Source organism: Chinchilla lanigera, unplaced genomic scaffold (assembly GCF_000276665.1).
Source record: "Chinchilla lanigera isolate Chin_1 unplaced genomic scaffold, ChiLan1.0 scaffold00012, whole genome shotgun sequence".
In the NCBI taxonomy this organism is placed as follows: Eukaryota; Metazoa; Chordata; class Mammalia; order Rodentia; family Chinchillidae; genus Chinchilla; species Chinchilla lanigera.
In genome coordinates this window covers 6116698-6128769 of record NW_004955413.1, presented here as the reverse complement: position 1 = coordinate 6128769, position 12072 = coordinate 6116698, and the positions used below count along the sequence as shown (strand labels likewise).

At 38.8% G+C, this 12072-nt stretch overlaps 1 protein-coding gene across 2 annotated transcripts in view; it reads left to right on the top strand.

Moving 5' to 3' along the window:
* Klrg1 (killer cell lectin-like receptor subfamily G, member 1) overlaps positions 1 to 9471 on the top strand; it is a 12609-nt gene extending 3138 nt beyond the window's left edge. The window contains exons 3-7 of one of the 2 annotated variants that reach the window (XM_005378893.2): positions 1032 to 1136; positions 2901 to 3070; positions 8064 to 8164; positions 8495 to 8594; positions 9039 to 9471. In XM_005378893.2, coding sequence (XP_005378950.1) covers positions 1032 to 1136; positions 2901 to 3070; positions 8064 to 8164; positions 8495 to 8594; positions 9039 to 9041 — 479 coding nt within the window. In that variant the 3' untranslated portion in view covers positions 9042 to 9471. Of the gene's footprint in view, positions 1 to 1031; positions 1137 to 2900; positions 3071 to 8063; positions 8165 to 8494 lie in introns of both variants that reach the window. The other variant, XM_005378892.2, reaches the window with a different exon arrangement.
* Positions 9472 to 12072: the final 2601 nt, after the last annotated feature.

Below are 12072 nucleotides of genomic sequence, written 5' to 3'. Positions count from 1 at the left end.
TTTTTTTTTTTTTTTTTTTTTTTTTTATCTCTGTTCACGTTTAGAGGAGACTTGGTCCAGTGTTTAAATTGTAGATATCTTTATTTTTCTGACTATGAAATGAGAAAGACACCAATGATTTTTCTAATGGGCAATAGTAAGATTTTGTCAGAATAGAAACTGACCATTTCCCCTCTTCAGAGATAAACCACCCTATCAGATTCTTATTTGCAGAGATTCTGCTACACCCTGTTCTGAGGAATATTTCTTAACCTTAACTATACATTTTAAAAATCAGTCCATACAAGGAAAAAAAAATTTCTGTGTTAGAAGTGGCATATTTACTTTATGGTTATATCAAAATGAATTTGTTCTGGGGCTGGGGATTTAGATCAGCGGCACAGCGCCTGCCTGGCAAGTGCAACGCCGTGAGTTTGATTCCTGGTACTGGAAGAAAAACAAAAACAAACAAACAAACAAACAAACAACAACAAAAAAAGAATTTGTTCTTTGGTTGTTAATGAACAGCTTTACATGTAAGACATCTTGCACATCTATGAGTATCAGTAGGGAAAATGTCTCCGAGAGAAATTGCTGGGCTAAAGTGTAAATGCCTTGCAATTTTGGTAAACAGTGTCAAGTTATTGTCCAAATTCTGAAGAAGTTATACCAGTTTACATTCTTACCACAAAAGTATAAAAAAATATAAGCCACATTTTAAGTGGAAAAAGTTTTCTTTTTTTTCTGGTACCGGGAATTGAACTCACGACCTTGTGCTTGCCAGGCAGGCGCTGTGCCGCTGAGCTAAATCCCCAGCCCCAGAAAAAGTTTTCTTTAACGTAATGAATATAACATTTTCCTCGAGGTACTTGTTGGTGGGTCCCTAGGACTTTAGATAAGTCCTGATAACTGGGAAAGGAATCGTTGTGACCTGCGTCTTGGTTCTTTCTAGATCAAACTACTTCGAAGATCCTAGCTACCGTTTCTTGCCTTCTCTTTTCTTTGGGCCTTTCCTCTGACTCAGGATTTTACTTTGGATTCTGTTTTTGCAGCGTTTTCTTGTAGGTCGTCTCTTTTCTGTTTTGTGGCAATCGCTCTGGGGTCTCTAAACATACTTCTTACAAGTTTGCTGCTGTCCCAGTGGATTCTGTGCCAAGGTGAGTGGTGACTTAAACCCAAAATCACTTTTATCTTATCCTTTTTAGATTATCAAACAATACCACATCACAGAAAGTTTGAAAAATGAAAAAATAATCTCAGCAAAGCAAGGTATTGCCTGGACACAACTATTTTCTCAATGTGGCCTCCTCATTTTGACTAACATATTTAACGTGGTTATTTAACATATTTATTTTCTTAACATAATTGCAATCAAATCCTCTTAAAAACCACTTCCATGATTTTGCTTCTTCAAAACAAGACAGAATAATTCTGATCTTAAGATACCTATAGTTTTGTATATTGCTTTTAAATTTCAAATTGTGTCATAAACCTTTTCCTACCATCACATTTATCATGATAATTAAAGTAGAATATTAATGGCATTTATCCTTCCACCTAGTAGATGCTGCATAATTAATTTAACATTCTGACCTTTTTTTTTTTTTTTTTTTTTTTTTGCCACTTAAGAGCTTTCACAGTTTCTAAAATTAACTTTCCTAGGTTTAGTTCTTCTAGAACCTTAAAAGTGGTGATGGCAGCGGGGGGCGGGGGTGCTCTCAGTTTAGTTTCACGATCTGTAGTCCTCATGTAGCTCATGTTATGGGGGATGGTTGCTGATACAGCTTGTATAGGATTAATTCCTAGGACTCTAAAGGGTTCAGCCCCAGGATCTCCACCTCATACTCAAGTCCTATGTTCGACAGAAAGAAACTCTTAGGGATGTTAGAGATTTCTGATGCAGAGGATGGGAAGTGTCACAACTGTATGGAAGAAAAGCGTAAATCTGTAAAGTACCAACTTAATAGCCAGTCTATATACTGGTCCCTTGCCACAGAAAGCTACCTAAACTTTAAAGAAAAAGGGCTACTTCCCACTTTTAAAGCCCCAAATGGAGACTACTTTGCAGTCTATTGTGCAATTATATATCTACACATGTGCTCACTTGGTGCAAGGGCTCGCCTCTGCCCATTGGAGAACTGTCCTCATGGGGCGGCTACGTAAGCATGTTTCAGGGAATCTGAATCGGGCTTTTCTCTGAAGCTTACCCCCTTTCCTTTTGACAGAGCTATGATGCAGTCATTTTAACAGACTGGGCATCATCTACATTTAAAAGACCTGAGTGAAGAGGATGCTGTCACTTTTCACTTTAACAGCTGCTAATCTGTCAGAATTTTGTAAATAAATACCTAAAGTAAACAGTTTTTCTGAGATATAAGTGTGTTGTCCAATTTCCAGTGCTATAGATAATTACATCTGGGATAATAAACCTTTTAGTCTGGTTGTTTGTCCTTTCTGCTTTCTTTCCTTTTCTCACCATTATGGTGAGTTAGGAAGTGAGGCACATGGAATAAACCTGCCTGCCTGAAGCACTGTGCACCATGCAGCCACGTGTGCTGCGCATGTGCAGACAGCATGTGGGAGCGTGTCAGGCGGGTGCACGGCTATTCTATCTGGCACGTATCAATGTGCACAGAGATTTCTAAGCATGAATAATGTTCTCTCCCCACTGCCCTCAGGCAAACTGTACTACATTTTCTCCCCTGCTCCTTCAGTCCTAGTCACATCCTTGCTTTGTGGAGTGTGCTCTAGTGCTGATGGAGTTGGAGGTTATGCATTGTTATGCGTTTCTTCAAATCTTAATCTGAAAGGTGGTAGAACAGGGAAGACCCTGGGCGTGCCGTTTCCCCGTGTCACCACCTTTTCATGTCCAAGGCTGTCGACTCCACAAAGATGTGAACCGTCTTCCTCTTCTGTTCTAGGCCCCTGTGACTCCACGTGTGCCAGCTGTCCTAGCTGCCCAGACTTCTGGATGAGATACGGTAACCATTGTTATTATTTCTCAGTGGAGAAGAAGGACTGGAATTCCAGTTTGGAATTCTGCACAGCCAGCGACGCACATCTCCTGAGGCTTACAGACAATCAGGAAATGGTAAATAAAAGCATTTAGAAAATATAGGTTTTCAGCAGCCATGGTGGTGCACACCTGTAATTCTAGGACTCTGGGAGGATGAGGCTGAAAGATTAGTAGACTGAACCCAGTCTGGGCAATATAGTGACTTCGTGAGACACTGTCTCCAATTTTAAAAAAAGGGTTGGAGGTGTAGTTCAGTGTAAAGGCCCTGGGTTCAATCCAGGTACCAAAAACTAAGAGAAAACAGAACACACACACATACACACACACACACATACACACACACACCAGCAACATACATTTTTTGGTGCTGGGGATTTAACCCAAGACCTTCACAGTGAACTACATCCCAAGCCCTTTCTATTTTGAGACAGAATGTCTCTAAATTGTGCAACTGTCCATGTTGGGTTCTAGCTTGTTAACCTCTTGCCTCAGCCTCCTGGGCAGCTGGGATTATAGACTTGTGTTAACATGGCTGCCTCATTAAATGTTTTCTTTTTAATGTTTGCCTTTCATTCATTAGAATTCAGTAAGTCTCAGACTGGGAACAATGTTCAGAAATTTGGAATAAAAGGAGGGAGGGAAAGAGGTAGGGGGAGAGAGGAGGTGGGAAAGAGTGTGTGCTTAAACACAAGCAGAGCTCGGATGGTGGCGGGTAGTGGGATTCCTCTTCCTACAGGCTTCTCAGATCCTTCTTGCCTACCTAGTAGTCTCTTTTTTGAGGAGAAGTCTGTTAGTCTTGGATTTCTCAAGGCAATTCAAGGAACTGACATCCTGGTACAAAAATGAATCAGATTCAATTAGAATGAACATACACAGCGAAAATAAGAAATTCCAGTTGGATTTTTAGAGCTAATTTCATGCTGACTTTTATGTTCAATATCGCTGTTTTCTTTTTTGAGTAGAATCAGATCACAGATCTGTTTATTAGGAATTTAACTGTATTATCCCTTGGGGAAATCCAGAGAGGCAATTACTCTGAAGCAGTTAAAAAGAGCACACAGACCTTATAGTTCATAACTTCCCATGTTAAGAACATATTCAAGCATCTAGATTCTTGTTTTTGTTGAAGCAACACTTATTCATTTGAAAGCCTGGGTAGAATCTGAGCTCTAAATCAGTCCCTTTCCGTGACTTAACTTATCCTTTTTGCCTACCCTTGCTAAGTGGCAGAATGCGCTGGGGTCTATGCAGTAGATGTGAAATCTGTATTTTAGCAAGCCCCTGATAATAGTGGTCTGGGTGTCCGGACCTTGTTGTACCAACTGCTAGTCTCATTCTGATAGAGCTGCTGCCAAGGACCTGAGCTGACTGAAGTCAGTAGCAGAAGTGAGCAACGGATTTGAGACCTCAGTTCACCACTGCAGATACCAACAAGCAGGAGCAGGGGGTTATTGCGTGGGACATTGCTGCAGAAAGCTATGGTGTAGCAGCTGCTTAAATTATGCACGTTAGTGATACTTAAAACATGGGACAAATTTTTAAAATATACATATCCTGCCTTTCTAAGGTTTTGAACACCCTGTATTTTATGTTCTACTTTTGGCATGTAATATTATTTCATTCCTTTTTTCTTTCCTACCACCAAATTATTCCAGGTAATTTAAAAATTTGCAAACTGTTTTTACTTTTAGAAATTATTTATATAGCCTGTATTATCCTATTACTGCTTAAATCTTTTCATATTCTTAGGCAAAATTCTACCTGTATATAATTATTATGAGCCATGAGCCTATTCACATGGATTATTTTTTCTTGGGATCATTTGTGTTATATACTCACCAAAATTGAGTTGGCTAATCAAAAGATATGACTAATTTGGCACTTTTTATGTAGTACTGCTTTTTCCTTGATATGTGCTGAAATGACTTACTCTTCATAAACCATGTTGACTTTGGAAGTTTAAGGAGTATGTTTGTGCCTCAATAATATTTTAATTTCAATTTAAAAATATTACATGCAAAACTGTGTGTGCATAAGGTTATGAATATTAACTAAAAAAGGAAAAGGAAAGAAAAATGTACGTGATTTAATTTTTTGGATTCTGTTTTTACCTTGTTTCTCACTTTTAGTTTTTATGATTGTTCTTTCTGAAATACAAGCAAACGTTGCAAACTCAAAGTGACATAGTACCTAACCGCTCTATTTCACACCCTCTTTGGGGGACGAGAATCTAGGTTAATGCCCTTATTTATACTTTTACGCTGTTTTTCTTCAGTCACGCACACTCACTGACACATCCCCACATCCATAACACATGCACACACTCCATCTGAGGACGTAGAGAGGTGCGGCTTAGACCTGTACGGGTCTGAAAACAGTTGGTGAGCACAGGGATTGAGCTTTATAAGTGGGCATTATCTAATCCCAGCTCTTCAGACATTAATTGAAATTTCCGAGCACATCTTTATTTATTTCTATGCTTTACTATTTGCCATTCCTCATCTTGAAATGACAAGACAGAGGAATGGACTTCTGAAAAATCAGATGGGGAAATGAGAAAATGTTCACCTCATCCCAATTTAAAGAATTTTAAACGCAAGTTGGTTTCATTTCTCCTATCCACTTTTTGTCCAGACTACCTCCCTGCTCCCAGCATAAACAATGTAGTGTTCCACAGGGGTAAACACTGCAGAATTTCTGTTTAAGGATGCATTAGTCTCTGCAACGTAATACCTGACTCTGTAGTCTTTTGTTCTGTGAATATTTACCGAACATAGTTTCATAACTTCAGGTGTTGGGATTATTGTAAGCATTATAGTGCTTACATTTTTAGTCAGAAGAGACAGATATCAAAAAAGTACACAAATAAGTATGGTGCTGTAGTCTTTGAAGGAAATGTAACTGTCCACTATGATAGTGGGTGTGTGTATTGCTTTAGACTGGCCAACTAAGAAAAGCCCGACGTGGGAGGAAATATTTGCGATGAGCCTGAATGACAGTCACGTGAAAATCTGGGAGAAAGGAATGAGGGAAAAGCTGTGCAAAGACCCTGAAGCAAGAGTATGCTTGACATAATGAAGCAGTGGAAAGAAGGTTCAAGGGGCTAGAACTTAGTGAGCAAGTGGCGGTCAAGTCTAGGTCATGCAGTATGTTGTATATATGGAAAGGATTTTATAGTTTTAAGATTGAAAAGCAGTGAGGAGAAAATAGATGGAAAAACACAGAAAAGACTCGTTTGCCTCCTGTAGCATCTTCTCTGTGAGTGTAAAGATGTTCTAGGCTTCTCTTGACTTTGTAGATTTCATGCCTCTCTTGCTGGTAAAAGATCCAATTAGGTAAAGGGAGATAGTTAACAGCAGAGCCCATGAATTCTAATTCTTCAGCAATCATCTTTTTAGAATAGAATAAAAATGACAGCAAGATAGGACTGAAGGGAGAAAATAAAAATTTTAAATAAAAGCCTGTCCAGGATGCCTGCTAAGACCAAGCAGACATGTGTGGCAGGCCCAATGATAGAACACTCCTTCCTTTGTTAAACCTCTGTCTTTACCGCCTTTGTGTAGCTGATGGCCTTGCAACGTAACTCCAAATATAATGGGACATTTCTTCCTTTGTGTAACCCATGTACTTGTTTAACTGATGGCCTTGCAATGTAACTTGAGATGTTTAAACTCCCTTAGCAACCCATGATGTCACCCAATCCTCCTATCATAATGTGCCAAATCTGCCTTTATACCTTCCCACTTGCCCTCCCTATAAAAGTCCCATAACCCTGTGGAAGGGGGACTAACTCTTTGGGAGTGATCCCAGTCAAGCCCACTGGTGTAACTAAACTGTCTCCTAAACCTTCTCTGTGCCATGTTTGGTCTGTTTTCTGTAACAGGACAACTGATGATATCAAAATACATATAAAGAGTTGAAATTTTATTGCTTTTTTTGTTTCTGGATAAAAAGGACTTCTCCTAAGTAAATCACTCAACTGTTTAAATTCAAATTCACTTTATTAAGCTGTCATTAGAAAATATTGAAATTGCAATTATTCATTATACTAACACCAGATCTTACAGCAAAATTGATCTTCTTGGATTTACCCTTTATTTTATTTCTCTTACAGAAGTGATTCCCTTAGGGTACAAACTTCTGCATTTGATTGTAAGATTGCATACAGTAAGCCATCTTTTAACCCTGTCCCATTGGGTAGTGGAACACATACAGGTGGTGCAGTCAGTTTAGCTTTCTCTTCAGCTGGTTCCCTTGAGAACTTGTTTTTTGTTCTTATATACAAAGTAGCCAAGGGCTTGGAAAATGGGAATTTCATGGGGAGCACACGAGTATATTGCTGCAGGGTTAATCATAATTTCTGTATTCAACATTGATGATAAGAAAGATGACTGCTTGTCTTTTTTCTTTTGAATATCTATCACGTGTTCCATCTAAATAAGAAGGAAGTTGAGATATGGAAGATCAGGATGTAACATTATCTTGTCTGTCACATTATAGGGAAGGTAATTACAGACAGAAAGGTCAATTCTAGGAAGCTGCTCTTCTTTGCAATCAATAGATCTGTAGAATTAGAAATTAAAGGAGGAATTAGTTATTTGGACTGGGTGCTTGATCTAGCTCAGGCTGCTATAATAAAATACCACGGAGTGAGCGGCCTGAATTACAGTCATGTTTCTCATAGTTCTGGAGGCTGCAGAGTTCAAGTTCAAGGTGCCAGCAGATTTGGTTCTTAAACAAGGCCCCCTTCCGGCTTGCAAAAGCCTGTCTTTTCATTATGCTCTTACTCAGAGAGCGCTCTGGGCTTTCCCTATTATGAGGGCGGGAGTCCCATCATGGAGGTGCCACTCTCAGCACCTCACATGAAACTAATTACTCCTGAGGGCATCACCTTCAGATACCATACATTGGGGGGTACGGCTTAACATATGAATTTTAAGGGTCAAAACATGTAGTCCTCAACTGTGGTTGTAAGGGAGGGTGTTAGGAGTAATTGCATGACTGCAAGTCTTTTTTTTTTTTTTTCAATTGTCTCACCTTTCTTCCACCTCTTCAATCTCTCCTTTAGAGCCTACTGCAAAATTTAATCGATCAGGACTTTTACTGGATTGGCTTGAGGAAAAATTCTAGTTGGAGGTGGGAAGATGGATCAGCTCTAAACTTTTCAAGGTAAAGGGCTTCAGAGGAGTAGGTGGGGAAAGAAAGAAGAAAAAGGAAAGAAGACATCAGGGACCATGGGAAATGGACGAAAGGTAGCAGATGGACCAGAGATGAAAGGGTGGGAAGGAGAGGAAAAGGGGAGCATGGAAGGAAAGGGCAAAAATTAAGTGACGATATTTTCAAGAGACGCTAAGAAGCAATTTTTATTCTTCTGCTGCTTTGGGAGCTGAGGTGTCTAAATAAGAAGAGAGGATTTGTTCAGTTTTTATCCCTTTGTGCTTTTCAATTCTTTTCCTGTGCGTGTTGCCAGAAATGACTGACTTTTCTGATTTCTTATAGGGTTTCTTCTAACAGCTTGATTCAGAGGTGTGGTGCTATCAGCACATATGGTCTCCAAAGCTCTAGCTGTGAAGTTCCTTTACAGTGGATCTGTAAGAAGGTCAGACTCTGAAGGATGGCCACTCTGTCCTGAGCCTCAGATCTGTCATATATCTTTAAAAAGAAGAAACTGGTCACTGGGATGTTGGGCCAGTCATGAATATATATTTAGCGAATGCCAAACCTACTAAGGTGGGGCACTGTATGGAAGATTAGTGCTGCTTCCTGGGGACTGATGCTTCACTGATGGATTGCCTTTGAGATTATTTGGGCATTAGGCTAACAGTTTACAGCCCAGATTGAGGTAAATTTATGAAATAGAGAAAAGCCTGTATTTATGTGTTCGCTCTAGCAACTCATGCTGGCTGTCTTATCGCTACTTCTATCATCTCTGTCAAACACGTGCTTTTTCTTTCATCAGATTAACGCATAAAGAAAGTGTGGTCTGTTTGCACAGTGGAAAATTACTCAGCTATAAAAATGAATGAAATCTTGTCATTTGCAGTAACATTGATGAGCTGGAGGACATTTTGCTAAGAGAAATCATCCAGACACAGAAAGACAAAGCCTGTATGTTTTACTCATGGATGTAAGCTCAAAAAGCTCATCTCATACGAGTGGAGAATGGAACAGTGGTTACCAGAGGCTGGGAAAGGGAGAGGGTAATAAAGAGGCTAGTTAACAGATTTCTGGAGTCATTTCTAGCACTCTGTAGCACAATCGGGTGGCTATAGTTAACAATAATTTATTATGGACTTCAAAATAGCTGGAAGAGAGGACTTTGAATGCTCTTTTATGTTTGAGGCAATGGATGTGCTAATCACCCTTATTTGATCATTACAATTTTATACATCATTGAAGTGCCACATTGTATCTCATAAATGTGTACAATTATTATGTAGTAATTAAAAATAAAGACCAAATAAGACAAATAAAAATTTAATAGTATGTCTTTTTGTGTTATATTCTGAGCCAATCTGAAGAAATATGTAAACACATACTATGCTAGTGTACTATTATGTATAACATGTATATGTACAGTGCATGCAGGGAGATTTTATGTGTGCTAACGGATCAACAAGTTCATTGTTCCTACTCTTATACATTTATCCAACAGTAGCCCTTGGTAGATGAAGTTTCATTCTAAACAATAATGCTGTGAGAATATACTTGTGAAAAGTAGGTGAGGACAGGCCGGTACTTTCTGCTTCTTGGCTCTTCACACTTACCGAAAGATTACACTTGACCGAGTCTGGTTTCTCTAAATATACATAGATGTGGTTGAATAAGCCAACGTGTGAATGTCTCTTTTTTATGCCATCAGTGTGTTCTTTGCATATTTCTTTCATGATAGTCAATCTGACAAGGAATTTTCATAGGGGAAATTTTAGAGAAGCAGTTTATGTGGTTGAAGCTTAAAAAGGAGAACATTTTATTATTATTACTATTATTAATTTTGGTACTGGAAATTGAACTCAGGACCTTGCACTTGCCAGGCAGGTGCTTGTGCTGCTGAGCTATAGCCCCGGCCCAAAAGGTTTATTATTCCCCCTAGTGGAGTTTGGCACCATTAGAGAAGATGCTGTTTAAAGATATAAGAAGCAGTAGTGATGCACACCCCGATTCTGTCTTCTCGGTGACGCTGTATTGCCCACTGTTTGTCTTCACCCTTCACATTTTTTTTAAGGAATGTGTGCTGTATTTTCTAACACAGTATTCTAAACACTCGAGGTAGTGCTTCCATTCAGTGAATATTAAATAAATAGATGAATAAAAAATATTTAGTAGTGCTTCCATTCAGTGAATATTAAATAAATAGATGAATAAAAAAATAAAGATTTAAAAATACCTAATTCTAATTGATTAAGGTAGCCCATACCTTAGAGGGGCTAAAGACAAGAACACCACTTTGTCCTAATTCTAAGTCACCAATATAAGCGTTATTGTGGACTCCAAAAGCCTCCCGTGGCCAGTTTACTCTGAATATCATGCTGACAGCAGGAAGCAGTGGAAGCAAGCTCCCATTCTCTCTAATCTCTAAATGCTGGTCCTGGGGCAGAGTTAACCCGAATAAATGGGAGCGGTAGTGAGTCCCACTGTGTTAAGGATACAGTATCAGTGACTCCACTTAGGTCATGCCTCAGCTGCTATAGGGTGCACAAATTCATTTTTTTGTTTTGAAGAAAAGCAAAGGGGTGCAGTAGGCCTTTGAATTGTCATCTCAACAGGCAGGATGTGTGCAACCCTCCTTTGTGCGGAGTGCAGTCCTCGTGTAAGTTTCTCACTGGTTATCAGCACTGGGTGTAGTCCTTCACAGCTTTGTTTTGCTTACAGATGCTGCAATGGAAACTGTAGCTCATTGCCTAGGCATTTGTTTATTCCTTAGATGTATTCATTAGGGGCTACGGTTGGTTATGACTCAATGCTTTTACCTTGTCTAGTGAAATAAAGTTTGTTAAAACTAGAAATGAACAATTTTCTATTGGTGCTTAAATTCCACAGCTTATCCCTTTGCTGAATATTATGCAATAAACTTATCCAGGAAATGCCATATGGAATAAGACATACGTTGAAGTTACTAACAGAGTAGTAACAGAATTGTAATGAAGAAAATCCAGAGAGAGAGAGAGAGAGAGAGAGAGAGAGAGAGAGAGAGAGAGAGAGAACCCTCTGTAGAGGACACAGCTGTATCATATCTGAGGGCTCATTAGGAAAAGTGGAAATAAGATCACATAATCCTTGTAGTGCTGTAAGGATGTAGGCTATTGTCCATTTTATATTTTAAAATTATTTTACCGTACCTTAACAGATAATTCTTTGGGCATCAGGTACAGTGATAAATCAAACTTCTCAGTTCACACTCTACATCTTTATCAGCTCATATATGGCTCTTTCAGGTTCTATTTACCTTTTCTCTTCTTATATGCCCACTCCTAGTTTCCTACCCTCCACAGAAATATCTTTTGATATCTGATAGAGTCCTTGAGTGTCCTTATATCGTTACAAAATATGTAATGTTCTTTATTTATGACGTATTTAATTAAAATATATCTCACTGTTTCACTTTTTTCACACCATTATGTTTTGGAGATCTAGCTATGCTGCTCTGTGTGCATGAATCCATCCTTTTAGCTGCAGCATACTCATTGGACATAGCTATTCTCCTTGTGATGGGCACCTGGGTTGCCTTCAATTCCTGCCTACCCCAAACAATGTTAGGATAAACATTACCCACCTGTTCCTATTCCCAAGTCTTCACCTCAGGAAATGTCCCTAGCATCTCTTCCATTGTTTAAATTCCAAACCTAAGAGTTCACTGATTTTGTTTATTTTACTCAATACATGATCAAATTTTCTTGCCTGTACTGCCAAAGTATATTTTATTTTATTTTTTTTATTTTAAAGAGTAAAAGAAAGATAACAATAATGGGGGGGCTTACCAAATTACAGACAAAGTGGTAGGAAATTATCAATGGTTATTGTTTTACATATTGTTATCTACAAGATAGTTTCTCAGGAAAACAAATAGACAAATAATA